Source organism: Equus przewalskii, chromosome 29 (assembly GCF_037783145.1).
Source record: "Equus przewalskii isolate Varuska chromosome 29, EquPr2, whole genome shotgun sequence".
Classification (NCBI taxonomy): Eukaryota; Metazoa; Chordata; class Mammalia; order Perissodactyla; family Equidae; genus Equus; species Equus przewalskii.
The window spans coordinates 25578043-25604801 of NC_091859.1; the positions used below are offsets into that span (position 1 = coordinate 25578043).

The window sequence follows — 26759 nt, forward strand, 5'->3', positions numbered from 1 at the left end:
TAGCATTTTCCTGGCATTTGCAAGAAATAAAATCCTTGCATGGGGAAGGGGACTCGGGACGAAATAGTGGACGATATCCTCAGCAACCTCCTTAGAGCAAACGCCTTCTAGGGCTTTTCTGGAGGCTCTTTCTGGTAGGTGCCTCAGCGTGGTTCTGGAGAATTCATTGCTCATGGCCATAACTGTCTGCGGGAGTTTAGGCAGATCTTCAGCGAAATCCTGCAATATATCCTAAACTAATCTCATTGTAAATCTTTGTTTGAGCTACATTCTGCAAAAATTAAAGCTGAGAACTGATTAGGAAGCAAATAGCCTCACATTCCATTTGAACATTTACTTGTGTTGGAGGATAAGTAAAAGCAAACCTGTGGGTGCACATTTTTATAAGTCAGTGTATGACACCTTCTGGTCTTTTTATACGGTATCACCAGAACTGGGCCTACAGGCTGCTTACACCCATGATTGTGTGGGAGCCTAAAGATCTGACCCCACAGAAAGCTCTCCTGTACTAGCCAGCTGTGAGGCTCCGAGTGGTCAGCATTAGGGTCATCCATTGTATTGAAGCATTGTAGTTCCAAAAGGCCCCTCTCAAAACTCAAACAATTTCAGAGAAGGTAATTGAATACGACAGATGGGAGTTTATTGAAGGAATAATGATAACTAATATTTATATGGTGCTTACTAGGTTCCAAGTATTTCACAGTTATACACTCATTTAGCCCTGTGAGTAAGGGATAGTCATTATCTCCATTTTTATAGAGGGAGAAACTGAGGCACAGAGGTTAAGTAACTTGCCCAAGGTCGCACAGTTGGTAAATGGAAGGGCTTGGATTCTAAGGCCAGGCATTCTGGCTCCAGTCTTAGCCTAATAACATTATGTATTAGTTTTCTACGGCTGCTGTAACAAATCACCATGAATTCCATGCCTTAATACAAATTGATTATTTTATGGTTCCGTAGGTTAGAAGTCAAACATGGTTCTCACTGGGACAAAATCAAGATGTGGAAGAGCTGCATTTTTCCCAGAGGCTCTGGGGGAGATTTTGTTCCTTTGCCTTTTCCAGCTTCTAGAGGCTGCCATGTTCCTTGGCTTGTGGCCCCTTCCTTCCTTGTCAAAGCCAGCAACAGCAGTTGAGTCCTTACATTGCATCACTTCAGTCTGACCTTGCTTCTATCTTCAATTCCCCTCCTCTGACTCTTCTGCCTTCCTCTTCCATTTTTAAGGACGCTTGTGATTACATTGGGCCCACCTGGATAATCCAGGTTAATCTGTCTCTCTTAAAGTCAGTTGATTAGCAACTGAAATTCCACCTGCAACATTAGTCCCCCTTTGCCATACAGCTTAACATAGTCCCAGATCCTAGGGATTAGGATGTGGACATCCTTGGGGGCACTTATTCTGCCTGGCACAGCTAGATAAATTTGCCGATCTGCAGAGACCCAAGGGTCTAGGATGGAGGACAGGCAAGTTTTTGTGGAGGAAAAAAAAGAAGGAAGGGAAGGTTGTGGCAGTAGGATTTGGGGACATTAAATGAAATAACATATGTAAAGTACTTAGTCCAGTGCCTGACACAATAGAAAGCACTCAATAATCGATAGTTATTGTTATTACTACAACTACTACAGTGAGCCGGGAGTACAATGAGAACCCTTGGGAGAATCTCTGAAAAGTTGCAGTCAGCGTATAAAGGTGACAAAGACTAATTTTTGCAAAGGTCAATATCTGAGCTGAGTTGGAATAGCATTACTTTTAATCTAAATGTTACTCAGTGTTCTGGATATGTTATGAACTGAATGTTTGTGCTGCCCCTCCTGCCCCCCCATCCATGTGTTGAAATCTAATCCCCAGCGTGATGGAGTTAGGAAGTGGGGCCTTTGGGATGTAATTAGATCATGGCGGTGGAGCCCTCATGATGGGATTCCTGCGGAGAGACCAGAGAGCTAGCTCACTCTTTCCACCTTGCAAGGCTATAGTGAGAAGTCTGCAACTCTGAAGAGGGCCTTCACTACGACTTGACCATGCCAGCACCTTGATCTCAGACTTCCAGTTTCTTGGAAATAAATTTCTGTTGTTTATAAGCCACTCAGTCTAGGGTAATTTATTGTAGCAGCTTGAATGACTAAGTCAGGATACGTTATCTTTTCACATTTATTTATCAGTAACATCTGTGTATTTGATTTCTAAACTCAGCATAGCCATCTGAAAATAATGATTCTTCTAGCAGATGCCTTTTATTGTATTTTCTTTTCAGTGTTTGGGGCTTTTCTGTTGTTTCATCGATCTGAAATCTTTAGAGAGTCCTTTAGGCAAAGAGATGCTGAGATTGATGGAGGGAGGATTAACTTTCCTTTAGTGCCCCTTGATTTACGGCCTCTCAGACACTTGTTTTATTGCAGTCACTTATTTGGCATTAGGATCCTCAATATGCAGGTTGTTTTTATTGAACCATAGAGTCAGGGGAAATGTGTTTCTGTCCTGGAAAGTTTGAAACAGAGATGAAAATGAAGCCACATAGCCTGAGATTTGTGCTTCTGAAGATGACATGGCTCCTTTGAAGTGGGATATAACTTAATGAGTTCAGTTCAAGGGACAAACGATTTACCTAGCTAGTCATGTGGGAAAAGTGTACCTTTGGGTGTCTGGAGATCCAATAGGTATTTAGCTGTGTTTTCCTAGTATTTGTGGGACCAACTATAAATAAGTCACTCAGAAATTGCCATTTATCCATCTGTAAATAAAGTCTTTTTCATTTATCAATTCATTCATTCAAATGTTTTTAATGTACTATTGTGTATGCCAAGGATTATACTGTAGTAGAGAAATATGTATGTTACTGTGTGTTCATATGTATATTTATGTATGTGTATATATATTTTTTCATTTAAATTTTTAACTTGAGCATGTTAAATTTGATGGGAAAGATGTTATTTTACTCTTCAAAGTGGCAAAAAGGCAATTTAAAGCATCTCTAGGAAAAAGGAAAATTTGCCAAGTTTAGGTACAGTGAAATAAGGAGGGGTTAACATAAAAGAAAGGAAAGAGACTTGGAGCGCATGTGCGGGTAGATTGTATGTGATGTAATTACACCGTGCATGAGATCAGCAGCAGCAGCAGTGGTCAGAAGGAACAGGGGAAACCAGCGTAGCTCTGTGCTGCCTTCTTCGTCCATTGTCTCATTTGACCTTGGCAACAACTTTGCAACATAATTTCATTATCCTCACTTTACAGAAGTGGAACCCAGGCTCAGAGAAGTTAAATAGTTTACCCAGGGCTACACAGTAACAAGCAGACTTTGGGGTTAGAACTTAAATCTGCCTGATTTCAAACCTGAGCTCCTTCCATGATACCACAGCTAACATTTATCGAGCGCTCACCAGACATCTGGCCATCTATGAGGCTAGTAGTTTAGAGATGGAGAAATGCAACAGAGAGGGTAAGCCAATTCTGAGTTACACAGCTGGCAGAAGCAGGAAACCCTCCTGAACAGTCAGATGCCATGAGCTCACTCTTACCTACTCTGCTGGTGCCCTCACACTGAGGTGCTCATTTATCTTCATTAAGGTTTCGGGATGAAAGACAATAGATTTATCTCTTTTAAATCCCTACTGTTGAATCTAAGAGAAGAGCAATCCTGCTTCTGACAATTTTAAGGCCTAAGGCAAGACTACAAATGAAGCCTATAGACCATATGTCTAAAAAATTAAGATTGTGTAACAAATTACGTTAACGATTAAGTACAACACAGCCTCTCCTCCTACCTTGTCAAATACACCTGCATAAAAACCTGGAAGTCCAAGTTCTCAGGATCCTGAGAGATCTGTTCCACTGGGGAGGTATGGGGGAAACTGTCTCCCCATCTATGGCCTGCCCTCTTCTCTTCCTACCCTTAGCTCCATCCCACGTTGAGGGTCCTCAGGCTCTTGCATGTGGACATCCCAACCCCATGTCCAGGTGCCATCCACATCCCCTGCAAGCAGCCTTGCTACTTGTCATGCATAGAGGTGTCTTCAGGAGGACAGACCTGGAGTAGAGGCCCACAAAGACTCAGAGGTGGGCTTAGGGCTTTTGGTGCAGGCTCTGGGTGGGCACATCCCATTGGCGTCACCAATACCTCACCCCACAGGGAGCAATACAGCAGGGGAAGGCCCATTTCTGAGCCCTCTAGAGTCCAGGGCTGGGGCAGGGTATTTCTTACTCTCATGTAAGAGTGGCACTGGGAGGGAGCAGGAGTTAAAGCTATGGTCTTTGTGAATAGTACTTTCAAATGACCACTAATTCAGGACCATGTCTTAGAAATGTCTTTATCCCTGAGAATAAACCTGATTCTTCTCATTTCCCACTTTCCTCACCCCTAATGTTGTACCCACACCATCAGTTTTGCGTTTCCCATTCCTGATTAATGAAATCACCACTGCATGTTGACCACCTTTGACACTACCATCTTCCTCACTATCCACCATCATCTCCAAATCTTTTTGGTCCTGGCTCCTCCTTTCTGACCTCACTGCCTTAGTGGAAGTGGCCACCAGCTGTTGCATGAACAATTATAAGTCTCCCTATCTCCTCCATCCTACCCCACTCCCAAATCTGTACAACATGCTCATGTCACAGGTCATTTTGCAAGGCTGATGACAAGCAGATTATGGGCTGGATTTCCACCCTACCTCATATCCTTAGTCATGTACCTTCAACAGTGAATAATATGCATTACCACGTGTGGTAGCATTGCTTCCTCACTTAACAGCTTTCAAAGATTCCCTAGGGCCTTTGAGATAAAGTTCAAACTCTTTAGCATGGCACACAAAATTGTTTTTCAGTTTCTGGTCCCCTCCCACAGCCTCCTGGGCTGGATGGGCTGGACACTCCTACCACACATGGCAGTGGAAGTTACCTGACTATCCCATGACTATTGTACCTTCTTCCTAAGGTGTGTACTCTTTCCTCTCACTCTCCGGTGAAAGCCTGCTCTTCCCTCAGGAACTAGTTCAGGTGTGGTGTTTATGAAACCTCTACATCTCATGCAGACGGCGTTAGACTTCTGGGCCCATTAGCCTTTGTAAATGCTTTGACTATGGCACTGATTATACTATATCACAATTATTTGTTTCTATGTCTCTGTGGTGCACAAAGCACAATTCAGCAAACAAAAGTTGTTAGGGGGGAGTTAGAGTCTTTACTCAAGTTTCCCAAAGAACACAAAGAGAAGCCAAGTACGTGGTCCTCAGCAACCACTTATCACATCCTTTCTTTTTCCTTCACACCCTTGTGTAATACCCCTGACAAAAACATTCCTCATCCATCCTAGCCTGCGTGGTTTTTCTTTCCTCTTCATTGTTCTGGTCCTCACCCAAGCCTCACCCCTCTCTCCCATCACTTTATTATGTGGACTGACATATCTTCTCCACAAAGGGAAAAAAAAAAATCTGTCCTCTTTAGGAGAAAATGAATTAAGCCATAAATTACTGGATTGTCTTTGTTGGATCAGAGACTGTGCCAGTCAGATTATGCTAGGCTCTGCTGCAGTAACAAACAAACCTGAAATCTCAGTGGCTTACATATTTCTTCCTTACATAACATGGTAGCTGTCAGCTGAGGCTATGCTTCACATGTCTTCTTTCTTCTGGGTTCTTGGCTAAAGTGGCAACCGGTACCTATGACATACATTCTCAGGGCAGAGGAGAAAAGTAGTAATAGAGCCACGCATCGGCTCTTAACATTTCTGCTCAGGTGTGGCATGTATCACTTCTCATATTCCTGTGGCCAAAACAAGTCTCATGGCCAAGCATGGGAATAGGGTGGGGAATTATACTTCTCCCCAAGGGAGGGGCTGCTAGTCTGTGATAATGGGTAGGGATAAAGAATCCTCACAAAGAAAAGCAGTAAATTGGGAATAATAATGCAGTTTACCCTGGAATACTCTATATGAATAATTTTTGTCCTGTCAGATTCATATACGGCATTAGTCTGTGAGCTCTCCTAGGGCTCAGATGATGTCTTGTACTCTTTTGCTCATTTTAAGCATCTTTCATATTATTAGGAAAGGAAGTTTCCACGCAAGTTAGCAAACACTTGGGGAGAAGACGGAAAAACTCTGTAGGGTAGAAATCAGACTTGGGATTGGAATATTTCAAAATTCAAATTTGGAAACCATCTTTATGCTGTGGTGATATTCCTGTCAGATTAACAAGCAGGATAGGTAGACGTCTGCTTATGTGGTATGTGATTTCTAAGAGAGAGAGAAGGCCTCTTCCCCCCAGAATGTTTCTTTTTCTAGCGCTCTGTACCACTCAGGCTCCATTCAGGAAAACTGAAACCCAGTAGTTATTTTAACAGAGAGGCTAATATAGGGATTTGGTTAAATAGGTATTGGAGAATTAAAATGTCACAAAGGGAGCACAGAGGCCATGTAAATAACTGCAGGAAGTGAAGCAGCTCTGACCCTAGGACTAGAAGAACAGAAGGAAGAGGTTAGGGTTTGATAACCTAGAAGAGGATGAACCTAGAAGCTCAGAGCAGGGGCCCCTGGAGCTGAGCACCAGACCTCTGAGGGGGGTATGCTGCCCTGCTGGTGTCTCTAGGGTATGCGGCAATACAGTGAGTCTAGTTTGGAGAGTGTTTTTTTTTTTTTTTTAAATGGAAATTGGGGCCAACTGCCACTGTGAGGTTGAACTTTGACAGCAACAACAGGCAAACAGGAAAGACCAAGTCCCTTCACCCCCTTTTATTCCCTTCCAGTCTCGCTGTAGTGCCCCCTACTGGCAGAACATGTCAGAGAGCCAGCTGCAGAGTAGAACTGTAGTTGGCCAAGTCCGGACTCCAGCACCATAGAGAAGGGTATAGAAGAGAGAAGCTAAGAGATAAGTTAATGAACAGTATACCCTCTAATACCTGGAATTTTGCAATTTGAACTTTAATCCTTTGGTTAAAGTCATCTGTGTTTAAAATAAAAATATCCCTGGGAAAGATGAAAATTTTAATGTTATTCTTCATTCACACTCCATTATGAATAAATCTATCAGATCCCTTCTAGAGAGAGAAAATAAAGAAGTGGAAGGAAGAGCTATAGAGGGGGTACTTGGCTGTGGCAGGCATGGTGATAGGATGCCACTCAGATGGTAGAGGGGAAAAAAGGTCAACAAAGGAAAAAGAAGGTGGGGATTAGGGAAGATAAATTTTACCAACTTCCAAATTTTGTAGATGCTTGGCCAAGTTTCTAGGTCTTTGCTGATCACAGTGAGATAAGTGGACTGCAGAAAAGTAGGCAGATCTCGCCCACGGTCAACACTTGGGCCGATTCAGCCCCAATAAGGCAATATGAAAACAAGACCCCTAATCAAGACCAGACTAAGACAGTAGCCGTGGACGAGTCACTGAATGATCAGTTGCCTAGGTAATTCATCAAAAAGTTGCTATTGACTGAGTTACTGTAGCCTCCTAATTAGTGGAAAGCTGAGGCCTGGATTATTCTAAATTAGATTTTTCTGGCCTGAGGATTAATTGGGGAATCACTTATGTTTCCAAACTTACTTTTATAAACTTTTAAAAAATGATTTCCTCTTTATTCTGGCTCAATTTTGAATACAAATAGAAGTGGTCTCTAATAAATGTGAATATTGCAATGCTTTCGCATTTTCATTCTGAAGAGCTGTTTCACTTGGGTCAGCATCAAGCACCAGTTTTGTGACAGGCACTGTGTAGGGCTGGACAAAGATGAATGGATCACGGTTTTGGCCCTTGGGGATGCATGGTTGCGCTTACACAGCTCTGGAGTCTGTGAGGCTTGGGCCCCAAATCCTAGCTCTGAAACTCGGAAGCTGTACGATTCTGAGCTTCAGTTTCTTCATCTGTAAATTGGGAATAATAATAATACCCATGTAATATTGTGAACATTAGCAACATAGTATATCAATGCCTATGGTAAGTGTTCAATAAGTTTGTCTATTATTGTTAATAATATATGTACCTGTTATATAAACAGATAATTTTAGTATATGTGACTTCTCTATGTTGATTTTCACTGTTCAACATAAAGATGGAAACAGTTTAGAATTGGTCTGAATTGTTACCAATTCCAGTATATCACTTTTTTCTCTTTTCCTCTTTTCTCCTCTTTCCTACAGCATTACTTCTCCTTTCCTTTCCCCCATTCTTTGCTCTTCCTGCCTTCTCTTCCTCCTCCGGACTTATCCAGATTACTGCCAGTCTCCCCAGTTCCCTTGGGTGTGTACACTTAGCCAACATCAAAGGTACTGTTTGGCCTGCTGTATCTTACCTACAGTTTTTCAGCCTCTGGCCCAATTAATGCATACATGTTAGGTAATTGACAGTTAAAAAATATTTATTGCCTCAATCAATGGTTCTCCAGCCTTTTTCTACCATGACACATGGTAATGTTTACTTATTCAACGCACTCTTTTGTGCTTCCCTGTTCCTCTAAAAATGCACATTAGAATACATGGGAATAAATTAATGTTATTATAAAGGTAACTCAAGTGTATTCTAATTTATTTTTTAAAAAATAATTCCTGCATTTAGGCACTCTAACCATTATTAGGGTTGAATTAGTGGTAACTCACCTCACCATTAATCATGCCATATCAGGATGTTGTGACATATGGGTAAATTAGACTCCCAAATCTGACTGTTGCTTCTTTCTTAAGACCTATTCAAACATACATGCCAGAAATGCCACTCCTAGGTATGTTCTCCCTTGAGAAACATTTGCACATGTGCATTTTACAGTGTCGTTTGCGATAATAAAACATTGGAAATAGGCTAAATATCCATCAGCAGGACAACGAACCAAGAAACTGGAGTGTCCTCATACAATAGACTTCTTAGCTGCAGGGTACCTTCTGTCAACATGAATGAACCTCACATGGTTGCACAAGGAAAGCAAGTTGCAGAAGAATTAGTATAGCATGATACCATTTCTGTAAAGCTTTAAAATGTATAATGCTATATTTTTAGGAATACATGTTGAGGATTATAAAAAATATTCCTGATCATAGTTACCTCTGGGAGAGAGGAATGTAATGAGGAGGAGCACACAGTGGGACTTCATTTGTATTTTCAAACTTTTGTTTCTTACGTTAGTGAGTATATAGGTGTTTGATATTATTCTCAATCATTTTTGTATGTTTGAAAATATTTTATTAAAGGAGAAAGACTTTTCAATACCTGATTCGCTGGGGCCCATTAGCACTAGGAGGATCAGTAATCCCGATTAAAAGTGACAAATCAAGAGCTAATAATAAAATAATAAAACTACCATTTATGAGCATGATGTGTACACGAGTACACTGCGTACAATACTTGCTAATCCTCAAGCTTCTCTCTGAACTTTGTCTCATTTGAGAGAGGAGACTGAGACTCAGAGACGTTACTTTCCTAAATTCAATGTTAGTGCTTGTCAAAACCAAGACTCTAACCCAGGTTTGTTTTACATTTCACCAATAAAGTAGATGTTATTATATGAGCTCTTGGGCTCAAAAAAGGAAATTCTATCTATCTGTGAGGCAGCTTCTTCCTCCAGAATTGGGAGAAAATAAATTTCTGTTTTTTAAGCCACCCAATCGGTAGCACTTTGTTATGGCAGCTGGAGCTGGCTAATACACGTATTTATTATACTTTGCCCTTTATTGATAGTTTGATTAGGTATAGAATTCTACATCCACCCAAAATTCTCTTCCCTCAGAATTTTGAAGGTCTTGTTCCTTTGATTCAAAAATTTAATATTGCTACTAAGAACTTGAAAAGCATTCTAATCCCGAATTCTCTTCTATGTAACTTGTTTTCTCCTCTGTGGAAGCTTGAACAATCATCTCAGCATTGTTCTGAAACATAATAGTAATGTATCTTGATGTGGCTCTTTGTTCGTCTATTTTACTGGATGCTAAGTGGGCCTTTCAACTTGAATACTCTTGTCTTTCAGTTCAGGGAAGTTTTCTTGAATAACTCTTGAATTTTGTGGATGATTTGCTTTTTCCCCCTTCTTTATGAAATTTCTGTTTTTCAAATATTGGACTTCCTGACCTGATACTCTCATGTCTTTGTTATCTCTCTCCTCTATTAATCTGTGTATTTTTGCCCTAGAACACTTCTTCAACTTATTTTCTAGAAGATTTTCTCAACTTATTTTAAGTGCTTCTATTGAGTTTTTAATTTCTGCTATCATTTCGTTTTAGTGTCTAAGGGGATATTTTTATTTTTATAATATTCTGGCTTTTTAAAACTATATTTTGAGCTTTTTTTACATAAACAATATTTTCTCAACTTTCTGAGTAAAACTGTTGTTTTTATGTTTCATCACTCTACGTAGCCTAATTTTCTCTAAGATATTTTGTCCTGGTTATTTTTGTTTGTCTCTTTGTATTATTCTTTTATGTTAATGGATTTCTTCAGATACCTTGTCATCTTTGGCTGACTGTCCATATTTAAGAATAGAAAATGAAAAACTTTAGTAGAAGTTCAGAGTAACAGGTAGGGCCTGTCAACTGTGGGCTTCATTGTAGGGAAAGGGCTGGGTGGTTTCATTTTGGAGTCTATATTGTCATTATCTTTAGATCTTTCATCTTAAGCCAGTCAGATTCCCCAGAGAAGTCTCTGCCAGTCTCCTGCTTGGAAAGTCAAGACCTGGCTGCCAATGTTCTGGAGTCAAAGTGGATGAAGACAGCCAGGAGTCTCAGCTTCCAGCATGCAAACATTTACTTGATCCTTCATTTTCATTATGGTATCCCTACCCCAACCATGCCTGATGTCTCATAGTTCATAGACTGCGTTACCCTAGTAAATAAAAATAGCCTCCATCTTCTGTTAGACTAGGGATAAGAATCTGAGGATATAACTTCCTCCTAAACAGCTTTCAACTCGTACTCATTTTAGCATCCCCCTCACGCCACTTCTAGAGGTCACTGGTGTCCCACTTCTAAGATTTTGTAATATAAATATGATTGATGTTGGTTTTCCCCAAAGCTGGTTTAGGGTTCAGCTTTTTCTGGTCTCCTAATTCTCTTACCACTTGTCTGTCTGCTTTTCATATTGCAATGTTTTGTTGCTGTTGTTTTATGCTATCTTTGTTCTTTGAGGGTTTCTTTCTTTCTTTAAACACACACACACATTATTATCATTGTCATGAGGTTTTGAGAGAGAGCAAAATTGAATGCAAGTGTTTAATTTTCCATCTTTACCTGAAAGTCTCAAGAACAAATATTTCTTAATTTGTATTTAACACTCAGAGGACAAAGATGATATCATGAAGTACAATTTGAAATGATCATTGGAATAAGAAAAATGTCTCACATAGCTCTATATTCCAGTAGCTGGTCACCTTAATCCTAAAAAGAGGCTTGAAAATCTTTACCAAACAATCAGAACTCTGAATATTATATATTTGACCTGATAATTGTCTCATCTTTTTTTTTCACTCATAACAAAATATACTTAAGGTAAGAAGGTAATTATTGCACTGTGGTTGCCCAAAGCCCCAAAAAACTCAAAATAGGCCTTGTCACATCAAAATTAATTGGTTGCTTTGTTCCTATTTAGATTCCATTAACTTGACGACATAATTTAAGTGACAGTTAACTGTATCACCTTTGCTTCTCCTTGTTAAAAAGAAATCTCTAAAAGTCTAAGAAAATTTCCTGAAATATTTATTTTTAAAGCATTAACCTTCACTTTTCTTTTTGTATTATTATGTAATACAACGTCACCTATCAGAGAAGACTTATGTATCAGTCATCTATTACTGCATAACAATCTACTGCAAAAGGTACTGACTTAAAATAAGACACATTTTATTTGCTCATGATTCTTTTGTTCCAGCAATTTGTGCTGGGTTCAGCGGGTCAGTTCTTCTACTGCTTTCACTTGGAGTCAACATATGGCTGCAATCATCTCTTTGCTCAGTTGGGCTTGACAATCCAAAGAGGTCTCACTCAGAAGTCCAGTGGTTTGTGCCCGCATGTGGCTGGATTTCTCCCTCCACATGGTCTCTTATCTTCAGAGAGGCTAGCTGAGGCTTCTTTACATGGCAGTCTTGGGACAGTATTCCAAGCAATTAAGAGTGGAAGCTGCAAAGCCTGGGCCTGGGCTCAGAACTCACAAAAATCATTTCTGCCACATACTGTTGATTAAAGCTAGTCACAAGTCTTGCTCAGATTCAAGAGGTGAAGAGAAAAATTCTACCTCTTGGTGGAAGAAGCAAGAGATTCATATCACAAAGGAGTGTGTATATAGGGGTGGGAAGAATTGTGGCATTCTTTGCAATCTACTACAGTCTGCCTTCTGGCCATAATTTATTCACATTTCTCCCACATAGAAAATACAGTCATTCCCATCCCAGGATCCCCAAAAGTCCTATCCCAATATGGTGTCAGGCTTGACGTCCAGGATCTCAGGTTCCACTGGGGATGAGAATCCTTGGAAGCAGCTCTTCAGGTATGGTTCTTCTTGAACCAGAGACCTGTGAGTGAAAAAGACAGGTTAACTGCCCCCTACATTTCCAACAGATAGTAGGGTGATGGACACAGGATAATTACCATAGATGCTTCCATTCAAAGTGGAGAGCAACAAGAAATATATAGCAGTTACTGACGCAGTACAGTTCTGAAATCCAGCAGGGCACATTCTTCAAGCTCCTCTACTCCAGGGCCAAGAAACATGCCTTGAATATTTATCTGGTCTGTTTCCTGCTTTGCCATATGCCTTAGATTTTTAAATTTATAGAGGTCAAGAAAGTGGTTATAATTATAAAGTAATTGTACGGTAGCATCTACAGGTAGTTAAATGCTTCTTGACAAAGTTACCATTTCCTCTTAAAGTTTTAAACTATAGGGATTTTCATACCTTTGAGGTTATTTGTTTTATCAATCTCAGAAATTCTATAATATAGATGTTAAACCAAGTTTAAAAACCCTCTTCATTGCTTGTATTTCCTCTAAAGGAGTACCACATACCAAGCTTAATTATGACATGAAACTGATTTTGGGGATCTTCAGGAAAAAATGTAAAAATTTATCTATAGTTTAATTTGGCAATTTCTGGAACATTCAGTGGGCCTCTGGGTAATGGAGAACACATGATCTATTTACTCAGGCCCTAGAGCAGGGGACAAGGCAGTCCAAATCCTGTCCTTATAGAGCTTGCATTCTACAGGGCAAGGGGGCAGACAGTGAACATGTAGCCACATCCCCTACCTCCTATCCCAATAAAAAAAATTTCAGAGAGTAAAACATAAGAAAATAAAACAAGGTACTGGAACAGAGAGAGAGTGACCTGTGGGGCAGGAGAGGGACTGTCTTACCTAGGATGGTAATGAGGTGACATTTAAGTAGATACCCAAAAGTCATGCGAAAATCTGGGAACAGCATGAGCACAAACCCTGGACAATAACAAGCTGGGTTATTTCAAGAAAAGAAAAAAGGGCAATGTTATTGTTTTACAACAATTAAGGGGGAAGAGGAGAGGAGATAAAGTCACTGATATAGACAAGAACCAGGCCATATAATAGGATTTAGACCATGGAAAGGAGTTTGGGCTTTGTTCCAAATCTACGAGAAGTCATTGAAGAGTTTTAAGTAGAAGAGGGATAAGATTTTATTTATGTTTTAAGAGATCATTGCTATATAGAGAATGAACTAGGGGAGAAAGAGTAAAATTAGAATAGTTAAGATAGCTATTACAGTAGTTCTGGAAACAGCTTCAAAGCAAAGAGAGCGAGAATGGATCAGATTCAGGATAACGTTTGGGAAGAGGGACCCAAAACTTAATTGGATTTTGGACATGAGAGAAAGAGAAGATCAAGGATGCATTTGAAGTTTGTGACTTGAGAAATTGGCTGCATAGTGGTGCCATTTTTTAAGATGGAAAAAACTAGGGGAAAAACAAATTTTTCTCTTACAAGACAGCAGATCAAGAGTTCTGTTTGGAACATGTTTAGCTTGTGTTGTCTCCTAGACTTCAAATGCACTGTCAAATAGGCAGTTGGATATCTGGAGGACAGTCATCTACCAACTAGGTTTGACAAGCTATCTCAATACTTTATAGTCTCACTTTGTGACTGTCTAACCCCATCCTCAGGCAACTAAGACATTATGACCCTCGTTTTCCTGACTCATAACTGCATCCCAAAGAAACCCAATGACTTCCCCAAAGCCACACAGCTAAAATTAAAGAGCAGGACTTGAACCCAGGTCTTCTGGCAGTCTGTACAGGGACCTGGAGGGTGCTTTCGCCCCTCACCCACTCACCTGCTTCAGTTTTTGTAGTCAAAGGGAGATACAGGATAAGGATCTATCATTAAGGCTCTTCCCACATGCTCAAAGTATAGTCTACAATTTAGGCAATTGTTTATCTGTGTCGTCAATGTGGTATCTGCTGGCCACATGTAGCAATTTTAATTTTTATCAACGAAAATTAAAGTAAGAGTTCACTTTCTCAGTTGTGCTAGCCACAGCTTAAGTACTCAATAGCAGCATGTGACTAGTGGCTATCATATTAGATAGCACAGATACGGAATATTTTTATTATCTCAGAAATTTCTATTCAACAGTATTGGAGTCTAGACAATTCAAAGTAAAGTAATTGTGAAGAAAGTGAAGTGTAGTCTTACCTTCGTAGTGTTGCCCTGAAAGGAAATTTTAGAAAAAGAAATGAGTTGTTATCTTCTTTAAAAGTGGCACACTTTATAATTAGCTAATTTTATACCCAGCTCTAATGAGCACCTTTCCCCAGTTCACACCCTTGAATGTTTGTGTGTTTCTTCTTTTATCTAATACGGATAGAAGCTTCTCTGAGGAGAGGAGCTAGGTTCTTTCCACCTTTCCATTCTCTTCATTCAAAATACATATATACATAACACGCACGTCCCTTCCAACACTCCACCTACTTCCACACACAACACCCTCAGTCAATGCACAATGCTTTGCACAGAACAAGCAAAATGTTTGCTTGTTAAACAACCAGCATATCACAATGCTGTGGACACCTGGCCGCAGGAGAACCTATCAGTAAAGAGCTAATAGTTGCATCTCCAGATCTGTAACTAACCCCAATTTCATGGCATATTCCTTTCGCATTTCCTCCTTTCCTAGCAAAGAGGAGCTCAGGCATCTCACCAAGTGGAAACAGGGCTGTTCACCTCTGGAGAAAGCAGGAGAGTTAGAGAGTAGAGGGAAGTCAGTGGGAGCTTCAGTCTCAAGTCTGCCCTTTACTTAGTGAGCAGGTCCTCACAGGGCAAGATGGAAGCATCCAGAAAGCCCCATTCACACACACATGCACATAGGCATACCTGTGCTCCCAGCAAGTCATCTTACAAACGAATGGGAAGATTCAGCACAAGACAGATGATTTTTGAATCCTTCCTTGTCCCCTGCTGGTTGTGTGACTTTTGGCATATTCTATAACCCCTTTAAGAGGGTAGGATGAGAAGATATTATGTTTAGAGCCTTGACCACATTGTTGATCCTCCACCAGTCCAGAGTTTATTCCCTTCCTTACCTCTCAGGGTAAAGGTGAGAACAGATCTTGAACAGAAATTGCATTTTCCCTTTAAGATTTCTTTTTTAAAAAATATTTTCATTTTTTAAATTTATTTTTTAATTGCAGTAACATTAGATTATCACATTATATAGCTTTCGGATGTACATTGTAATATATTTCAAATTCTGTGTAGATTACATCATGTTCACCACCCAAAAACTAATTATAGTCCATCCCCTCACATGTGAGCCTAATCACCCCTTTTGCCCTCCCCCCCTTCCCCTATGGTAACCAACAATCCAATCTCCATTGCTATGTGTTTGTTTGTCATTATTTTTATCTTCTACTTATGAGTGAGATCATACGGTATTTGACTTTCTCCCTCTGACTTATTTCACTCAGCATAATACCCTCAAGGACCATCCATGTTGTCACAAATGGCCAAATTTCATCATTTCTTATGGCTGAGTAGTATTCCATTGTGTATAAATACTACATCTTCTTTATCCATTCGTCCCTTGATGGGCACCTAAGTTGCTTCCAAGTCTTGGCTATTGTGTATAATGCTGCAGTGAACATAGGGGTGCAAGTATATTTATGCCCTTGCATTTTCAAGTTCTTTGGATAAATACCCAGCAATGGGATAGCTGGATCATATGGTAGATCTATCCTTAATTTTCTGAGGCTACTCCATACTTCTTTCCATAGTGGCTGCGCCAGTTTGCACTCCCACCAGCAGTGTACGAAGGTTCCCTTCTCTCCACATCCTCTCCAACATTTGTTGTTTCCTGTCTTGTTAACTTTAGCCATTCTGACCAGAGTGAGGTGATACGGATGGCCAACAGGCATATGAAAAGATGCTCAACATCATTAGCTATCGGGGAAATGCAAATTAAGAAATTTTTCATTTTTTTATAGGTAGTACTTGCATATGATAAAAATTTCCTAAGTGTGTACTGCGAAGTTTCCTTCCTACTTTCCCAGCTCCCTAGATCTCCCCAGAGGCAACCACTGTGTCCAGATGTGTATGTATCCTTCCATAGTCGTTCTATGTAGCACAAGCAAAAAATATGTCATATGTTTATAGCTATGTACTTCCTTATATATGTATATTTTCCTCTTTGACCCAAGCCACTGTGTGACTGTTTTGAACCTTGTTTTTTCCCTATAGTATCTTGGAGATTTTTTATATCTATAGTGAGCTCCCTTGATCTCTTTATAGCTGCAGATTATTCCATTGTAGATTTGTACCATAATTTATCTTTTCCCCCACTGATGAGTTTTTTGGGTCATTTCTAGACTTTCGGTATTATAACCCATGCCATAATAAACATTATTGTACATCTGTCACTTTGCATGTGGATCAATGTATTTGTAGAATAAATTTCTAAAATAGGAATTGCTGGGTCAAAAGATATCTAATGAGGATATACACGTAATTTTGATAGACTTGGTCAAGTGGCCCTTATAGAATTTACGCTAGTTTGCTGTCCCACCAGCAATGTATGAGAGTACAGCTGAGTTTCTAAGCCTGTGTGGAGTCCTGATACCTCAGAGACTTAGCACCAAGTCTTACATTTGCCGGAACAGCTCAGCTTACGTCATGTGTGGGGGGTTTCATCTGAAGATAGTTATTTTAGCTAAGTGGCTAAGAAAAGCTTGAAAACCATGATGTAATAAATCATCACTGTTCCTTCTCTTAACCCTCCAGTTTGAAGGAGTGACAGAGGAAATGAACTTGCACCACACCCTACTGGAAGATCCTTAGGCAGGCAATGTTGAGAGGAGTGTTCAGGTGATAGCTGGAAAGGTGGAGAAGGTAGAAAGATTTCCAGGAAGCAGGAGTAGAGGCTAAGGTATAAATAGATGAAATTTAGTCTCTTAGTCCCCAGTGGTAGCTAGTGTTTTCCAGAAGGTCAGCTCATTTGAGCCAACTTTAAGGGCTTGTCATGTGCCAAGCCCTGTACTAGTGCTGGGAATACAGAGATGAGCATGGCTGGTCCCTGCCCTCAAGAAGCTCACACAGAGAAATCAGGCACGTAGGCAAACAAGTTCTATATAATGTCGTAGAAGCAATAGCAATGATATCAGTTAACTCTGAAAGCTTATTAAACGCCAAAATCTGGGCTCAGCAGGCCTCATCATCTCACCTAATTCTACAAAAACTCTATGAGAGTGATTAGTGTTATCCCCATATCACAGTTGAAGAAACTGAGACCCAGAGAAGTTGAGAATGGTTCCAACATCACATAGTAAGTGAGAAAGCTGGGGTTTAGACTACAAGGTCTTAAGGGAAAGCAGGAGTGGTGTTAGAGCTAAAAATCCGCCTCCCTCCTCCATTAAATGGTTCCTGCTTCCTTCTCTTTGTATAGCACCACTTCACTTTACAGGGTGAAGGTGGGGGGGTGGGGGTGGGGGGTGGGGCGGTCAAGGAAGACTCTTCGAGGGAGATATGAACTGAGCTGAGGCTTGAAGTTTGAGTAGAAGCAAATAGAGCATTCCAAGCAGGGAAATTTTGAGCTGATCCCACGAAAAGCCAACCTCCAGGAGTCAGGACATTTCTGGCACAGGGAGGCAGGTGAGTGGAGTGGATAGGAGGGCAGCCTCTGGAGCCATACTGCCTGAGTTCAAATCCTGTCTCTGCCCATTATTAGTTGAGTGACTTTGAGTGCATCACTTAGCCTCTCTGATTCTTCACCTGTCAGATGGGGCCAGAAAATACTTACCTCCTGAGTTATTATAAGGATTGAATGAGTTAACATATCTGGAGTGCTTAGAATTGTGCCTGGCACATGCTCTGTATATTTGTTCCCACTATAGAATCTGCAGGCTCCAGCTACAACCTAGATGTAAGGAAGAGGAAAACAAAATTTTGGAGCTTGTATGTGGTACCTATTATAGAGAACTATTACATAAGCTCACAAAATGTAATGTGGTGCTATAAAAGGAGAAGGAAGCAGAAAACCATTTAATGAAGGAGGGACATGGGCTTTTAGCCTGAAATTGTCTTGTCAAGCATGGTCGTGCTTATCAGCTTTCAGTTATCATCTGAAATTGTGAGTCAAAAATGGGCTTTTTTATTTGTCGTCTATTTCTTTATGACACCTTTATTTGGTATTAAAACGTAATGGTCTATCTCAAATAAGGTGAAAAAGCAGAGGAGGATAAAATAAAGGGAAGCACACATTTGATGTAACTCTTGGTTTTTCTCCTCTTCCTCTTTGCTGTCATAAAATGTCCTCAGAAAACCCTAGAGAAAATATAAGATAATTGCTGCAGCTTCCTCATTCACCCACATAGCATTTATCTCTCATCTTTCAAGTCAAATTTCTTTTTTCTGAGAGCAGTATTCTATAACAGAATCCAAGAGAAGTGAAAGCGAGAGGAGAATACTTCTCCAAGGGGTTGGTTCATGTGATTTACATTTTGTCTTCATGTTGTCTGGCCTTTCACTTTTTTATGTTATCCCAAACTCACATTCCCACCTCTGTTCCCAAACCAAACCTCATGCCTGGACCACTATTTCTCGAGGCCAGTTTTATCTCTTCCTCCCATCATTTGAACAACTCTTGAGACTCCATCTTCTTGAAAAATGTTTAATAGCAATTTTCCCAATGTTAACCCTCCATGATCTTTGCTTACTGCTATTTAAAAACCCATACCTGTGCTATATACCAGCCTCTCACTAGATCCTGGGGCTAAAGAAATTATGACAATTCACCCTTTTGTCCTGAATGAGCTCTCAGTCTTACGTGGAAGAAAGGCAAGCAAAAGGAGGTTGATTCTGCCCATCTCTGCATACGATCATGTTTATTTCCTTTATTGTTTGTCTTCCTCATTAGATTGGAAGCCTCTCAAAGACAAAGATTTTATCTGTTTTGTTTACCACTGTGTTATCAGTACCCTACAGGGTGCTCTCAATGAATATTTGCTGAACGAATGAGTGAAAACAAATAAATGACAATACAGAATGATCAGTAAATTGATGTATTTGCAAGATAAGAAATAGCTGAAGAGAGAGGGCAGGAGTGTAGTTAGAGTGGTGGGGAGACTTGCTGAAGGAGGTGACTTCTGAGTTGGGTTTTGAAGGCGATGTTACCAACTTTGATATGGCCTTGCATGGTGTCCAACTCACATGAACTACCCAATAAAAGTATGCTGAGTTAATGAACTTTACAATTGAGGAACCACTTACACATACAGTATCTCGAATATTCTACCATTTAATGCATTCCTGGAAGGGGAGGACACGGCCACTTTATGCTGGATTATGTGGCCCTAGAAGCTCTATCTGTCAGCTAGAAAAGCTCTCAGTAGGCATGGAAAACCCAATGTTGTCGGGTGTGTGTGTGAGCTCTATGAGAAACTTTGGAGGCTGGATGGGCCAGTGGCTGAGAGAGAAAGCAATCTTAAGTATATGCTTTGGAAGAGGGGTCCCATCTGGGAAAGAAGATGGGAAAGGAATGCACAGAGGCAATTTCTAGAGACTCACCTCTCACCTCCCCCCTGATCCAGACCAGAGCTCATTACTTAACTCTGTGTCTACCACCCAAGCAAGTTTCAGATATTAAAATTCCTCAAAAACCAAGTGGTTATGACATGAGACGGGATGGGGCAGAAGACAAAAGGAGATAGAAACAAAAATGAATTTTCAGTTGAATTTATCTAATGACCTTACTGAGGAAAAAACCAGATATGAGGCCTAGACTTGCTATTAGTTTATTTTAAGGTTTCTTAATTTTATTTAGCTCCAGCTCCTTCCTGATATGATGATGTTAATGCTCAGGAGACTGAGAACCAAAACTGCTGAGATTTGTGAGCCTCTTCCTTCTGGTGTGATCTCTGGGCTCTCTCATGCTGTCCCAGAAATATCCTCTCTATGATTGTTTGAAGATACCTCTATATGAGTAACACCAAATTGTATCAAAGATTAGATCACTCACCTCCCATTAATCCTCAACTTGTGTTTTCAATATGTGTGTGCAGCTTCATCATACACAACAAAGACACTTTCTTCAATAACGCCACAAGAAGTAGAATTGTACATCATATTTTACAAAGAATAAAGTATGAAGAAGGAAAAAACAAAATTGGTAAGTAGTATATTAGTATAATAAGCTATATTTGATTTGGGGGGTTACAGACTTTTTCCTTTGGTTTTATTAAGTTTATACCAATTCTGGAAATGCTTATCATTTATAAAACCTCTAAGTACTCCTTGATGGAGAACTCACAAGTATAAAATCTTAATGGCATCCTTAGATCTCTGTTTTAAGTAGCATGTTATCTCATTTATCTAAGATTATGGAGAAATTCTCTTAATTTAACAAATATTTATGGAGTGCCCATTATGTGCCAGGCGCTGGACTAGGTGTTGGGGAGATGAGCACAGTTCTCTCCTGGAGAGAATTTCAAAGCAGACAGTAAACAAATATGTAAATACAATTAGTAACATGAAGAAACTGAAATGGATGATGTTACAAAGATAGACTGGTAAAGGATGAGGGTGAGTTCAAGGTGAGATGGAGTAGCTAGGGACAGCTTCACTGAGAAACTGAAATTTGAATTAAGACTTGAATGACAAGAGGGATCCAGCATGGGAGGATGGAGGGGTAGGTGTTCCAGGCAGAGGGCTCTGCAAGTTCAGAGATGAACTGTCACATGTGGATAAATTCTCCAGATAATCATCTCCCCCACTAAATAGCCTCCATAATTTATATTTTGGGCATTTTTGTGAGAACGTTTCCATATTACATTATGAAATTTCCTGCCTTATTAAACAGATTATCATATATCAAGAGGATTTGGGTGGCTTTCTACTTATCTCTGTCCCAGCAAGATTTTTATCAATAGTTTGAATAATGACCTGTATCAGTCAAGGTCTAATCAGGAGACAAAAATCACACATAATTTGAACAAGGAAAGTTTAATGTAAATAATTAACTATGACAGAGGATGGGAGTAATGGAGGATTGGCTAGTAAAGGGTAAGAAGAACTCTAAAGAATAGAGGAATAGCAGATGTTTAAGAGTTGCCACCACTTCTAGAAAGATTCTCCCCCAGCAAGGCTGAGATCTAAGCCCTGTTGGAAAGGGTGCAGCTTTAGTTCACTAGGTGGCAGAGCAGTGTGCTGAGGGTTCTGTGCCAATAGGACTCTCTGGGAATCTGCCTTCCTGGGTACTGGGGGAAGCCGCCTGGAGAGATTTCAAGGAAGCCATTACTGGGAAGTGTTACAACACCAGCACTACTCTGTGAAGCTCTTCAAGGGGATACCTACCCTTGGGGAGGTTTCCTGTGCTGCTGGCTACCGTGCACTGCATGAGCTGGGTCCCGTAGAAGCTGCGTGTTGTAGAAGCCTGCAAGAGGAGCATACTAGTACCAGGAAGACAAACTCCTTCCTCCTCCAGTGTCCCTCCAATCCTCCTACTAACAAAGCTTAACACTGTACCATCTGAATGGGAAATATTTACAAGGTCCAGCTCCATTATTGCAAAGCAGGCAATGAAAGTGCAATTGGAGCTAAAGGGCAATAAATTGACAACTGTCACATAGCCTAAATGGTCTGTTCATCAAGCTTTCAGGTGGAGTGGAGACTGGAAAGATGCATTAAATGTTAGTCATTGAAGTCAGGAGACTAAAAATCTCAGTGATCTGGAAATCTCAGCAAAATCCTACAAGATGACATTTAATATTTTGCAAATGTAAAGTCCTACACTCAAATTCAGCAAAACAACTACCCTGGTACAGTGTGGGAGAAGTGTTGCCCAACAAGATCATGAGAGGAACAGACTTAAGAGGTTTAGTTGAATGCAAGCTCAGTGTGAGTCACTAGAATGAAGCTGCCAAAAACTGCTTTGATCCCAAACTGCATAAATTATAATAGGGAGAGATAGTTAGCTCCCTAGTCCAGATCTGAATAGACCTGGAATATTATGTTCAGTGAGTCAAGTCAGTGAGTGTGGTGAAATGGAACCTGATTTAGGTTTTTCTTTAATGGGATTGTGGGTTAGCCCACCCTCATATTCTCTGCAGCAGTGATCTATCCTTGAGACACATCCTCTCTGTAAAGTCCTCCATGATCATTCCAGCTTGAAGGAATTCCCCTTCTTCTGAATTCCTATACATTTTTGGAGTGTTTATTTGATAATTAATCATGTACAACTTTTCTTTTATTATCTTGAATTATTTATTTTCAATGACATTATGAAAATTCTACCATCTAAAGAGAACCAGTGTTAACATTTTGGTGTACTAAATAATTTAAATATTATGTTAATTACTTTTTTCGTATTTGTCCATGTGATTTTTTTTTAACAAACTTAGGTTGTGCAACACATACTTTTTATCATGCTTTTTTCAGTTAACATCATTTCCAAAACTTACTAGAAAACAAGTGAGTGGATGTGAAATAGCAGTAACTATTCTAGATTATTTCGAAAAATGCAAATATTTTTTAAAAACAGTGACTTTGCCGTTATTGGTATTATAATTTTCAGCACACTTCACAACTTATTATAGCTCACTAGTGTGTTGAGAATATGCAGCTAACGACTTCTAGTAGATAATAAGCTCCTTAATTGTAAATAAGCTGCTTTATTTGTATTTGTATCATCATTGCCTAGCATAGTGCCTAGGATCCTGCCTGGGATATAGTAGGAGTTCTTGGTGAAGTGAATTGAAAATCTTTTAAACGTGATCAGTATCTAACCTTTAGCATCCTTACACAATCAAAAACTGTGTACAATGAAGCCATACAATAATTATTGTTCTTAATTTTTGCATCTCAAAATGTGGGCTATTTTTATGGCTAGCCAAGATGAAGACAAAAGGGGAGAGAGTGATCAAGTGTTCTGAAGGAACACAGGAAGTGTAGTATTGTTACCAGTAAGAAATGGTCTTTGAAAAGCTTCTCTCATTTGATGAAAGAAGGAGAATTTTATTCAAAAATCCAAATGCTTTGAAAGTTGGTAATGATGAATGGCAAAGTATTTAATTAGAAATGACCAATCCCAGAGTAAGTTATTAACCCAGGATCGGGCATTATGCTGAAAAATATGGAATGAAATTACAAATGCTCTGTTGACCCAATGTTTCATTGTCATGTTTAGTTTCATAAATAAAAGAAACAACATGTTAGAAGAAAATTTATTGATAGAATCAATGTTTATCCAGTGTTATTTTCTGCCTGCAACTCTTCTGAAAGTGGCATCTTGCATGAGCCAACATTGGTTAGAGATAACACAAAAATACTGATGTGTAAACATGATTCGTAAGGGTATTTCAGTGGAGTGTAAGCTACCACTATGTAGGTTTTTCAACTTCACTCTGAATTTATTACAACTGTGAAAATCAAACCTGTTGAAATTCATTTTCAAAATAGGTTAACAATTAATAGATCAACAAAGATTTATTTAAAAATATTAGTGCATAAAATCAATCTTGAAATTGGTTTGCTTTTTCAAAATTGGTGCTCAGAGGGGAAGCTAGTAAAGTGATAGTCTTCAAATATTAACTGCTTTCTCATTTAGCAAGACTTTGATAAATTGTGATAAACTTTCAAAGATCATCATCAGAGTCTCTTATTAGGTCCCTGTGAATCCTATTTTTTCTAATATCTGGGATGTTTAGAAGTTATTGATGAGATATATGGAATTCTCAATAGAGACTCCAGGAAATCAAAGCTTTCTACATGATCATTCATTCATTCCAAAGTGTTTATTGAGGGCCTCCTGTGTGCTAGGCAAAACACAAAGCCCTATGGATATTTGTATTTCAAATACTTTTCTTAGACATTTAGTGTTAATGTCAAGCATCTTAAAACACTGTGTTACTATCATTAAAAGTACATAAACATTGATTGACTCTCCATCAATAAAAAGTGAATCAGTGCATGTTCCATTTTCCAGTTATGCTGAGCCTCTGAACTCTAATCACAATCTAAAGCATAGAGAGCATTCCTCTATAAGTCACTTGACAGACATCCTTCCGGTCATCCTCTTTGAGGTACATTTTAGGAACTAGCATAATTCTTGATCTGAAAGAAACTTTAAAGATCAACTCATTAGACTTCCACTTCTGGCCAAAATGGAAGAACAGGCACAAGATTTACTATCCCACCTGAAACAATCAAAGAAGAAAAAATGTATGAAACAACTGTGTTCAAGACACTGAACATTGGGCAGCCAAGATTACAAATCTCTGAGAGACAGGAAACAAGTGAGGTGAGTCCTACAGTTGCCCCAGTTTACTACCTTGAGAGAGTTTCTAGACAGCAGCACAGGGAGGGAGAACCTAGGCAGAACTGGTAGACTCCTTGAGTTGAGAAGATGTTGCTGAGAGTCCAGGAAAGCAAGGCAGCTAGAATTCAGAGAGCAAAGTGCCAGAAAGCAGAGAGCTCCCCAGAGAGAAAACCCTGAAGATCGGCATCAATACTTGAGGCCCCCCTCCAATACTCAGCAGAGTACTGATTGGTGCATATGTGTCAGGAAAGCACCTAAGGCCAGAAGAATAACAATCCAAAAAGATTTCCAGTGAGATTGGAACCCCGCATAATTCACAAAGCATTGAATGTAAATGGTCTAAACATCTCAATCCAAAATTCAGAAGTTAAACATGAATAAAAAACCAAGACCTCATTTTTTGCTACCTGCAAGAAACACACTTTAAATATAAAGACACGAATAGGTTAAAAGGATCAAAAAAGATATATCATGCTAACTAAAAGGAAGCTGGAGGGGCTATATTGATATCAGACAAAATAGACTTAAGAGCAAAGAATACTGCCAGGGATAGAGAAGGCCATTTTATAATAATAAAAGTCAATTAATCAAGAGGACATAACAATCCTAAATGTTTATGTGCTTAATAACAGAGCTTCAAGCTACATGAATCAAAAGCTGATAGAATTACAAAGAGCAGTAGACAAATCTACAATTATGTCAGATGTTTCAAAACCCCTTTCTCAATAATTAGTAGAGCAAATAGAAAATCAGTAGGAGTTAGAAGACCTAAACAACATTATCAACGAAATCAACTTAATTGATCTTTTAAACCACTCCACTGCCAACAAAAGCAGAATACCCATTTTTTTTCAAGTGCGCATAGAACATTACCAAGATAGACCACATTTTGGGACATAACACAAGACTTAATAGGTTTAAAGGGATTGAAGTCATACAGAGTATGTTCTTTGACCACAGTGGAATTAAATTAGATGCTAATAGGAAAATCTCTGGAAAATTTACAAATATTTAAAACTAAGTAATATACTTTTAAATAACTCATGGGTGAACAAAGTCAATAGGGAAATTAGAAAGTTATGTTGCACTCAATGAAAATGAAAACACTAATATCGAAGTGTGCAGTACTTAAGGAGAAATTTATAGCACTATATGCCTATATAGGAAAAGGAATGTCCCAAATTTATGACCTCCCCTCCCACCTTAAGAAACTATAAAGAGAAAAGGAAATTAAATCTAAAGTAGGTAGATGAAAGAAAGTAATAAAAATCAGAGAAGAAATCATGAAATAGAAAACAGAAAAAGTGATAGAGAAAATCGGTGAAATCAAAAGCTGGTTCTTTGGAAAAATTCAATCAAATTCATAAACCTTGTGGTGTACACACCCTCGAGTGACTCCTCATTGAGTCATTCCCATGTAATCCCTTCCTCTTAAGTGTGGGTGGAAACTGTGGCTTACATCGAACCAATAGAATACTGCAAAGGTGATTTTGTCACTCCTGTGATTATATTACATTATATGGCAAAATTTAAGGGATTTTGCAGATGTGGTAAGGTCCTTAACGAGTTTCATTTTGACTTAATCAAAAGAGAAATTTTCTTGGGTGGGCCTGACCTAAACAGGCAGGCCCTTTAAAAGAGGATTTAGGCCCTCTCTGAGCTCGGAAACTTGAAGCAACAGGGACTCCCACTCTCTGTTGCTGGTTTTGAAAAAGCAATGTGCTGGGAATGCTGGAGCTGCAAGGAAATGAATTCTGTCAACAACTAAAGAAGCTTAGAAGTGGATCTTTTCCTAGTTGAGCCTACAAATGAGAATGCAGTCTGGCTAAAACCTTGACTTCAGCTTTGTGAGACCCTGAGAAGAGAACCTAGCTAAACCACGCCCAGACTTCTGACCAAGAGAAACTGAGAGATAATAAATGGATATTGTTTTTAGCTACTGAACTCCTTGTAATTTATTACACAGTGGTAGAAAACTAATACAAACTTCTAAGTGAGCTAATCTTGAAGAAAAGAGAAAACACAAATTATCAGGA

General features: G+C 39.4%; 1 protein-coding gene across 14 annotated transcripts in view; it reads left to right on the forward strand.

Annotated features, from left to right (window-relative positions):
- ANO4 (anoctamin 4) overlaps positions 1 to 26759 on the forward strand; it is a 381130-nt gene that overhangs the window by 270552 nt on the left and 83819 nt on the right. For all 14 annotated transcript variants that reach the window (XM_070600724.1, XM_070600723.1, XM_070600719.1 and 11 more), the window contains one exon: positions 20471 to 20577. In XM_070600724.1, coding sequence (XP_070456825.1) covers positions 20471 to 20577 — 107 coding nt within the window. The remainder of the gene's footprint in view (positions 1 to 20470; positions 20578 to 26759) is intronic.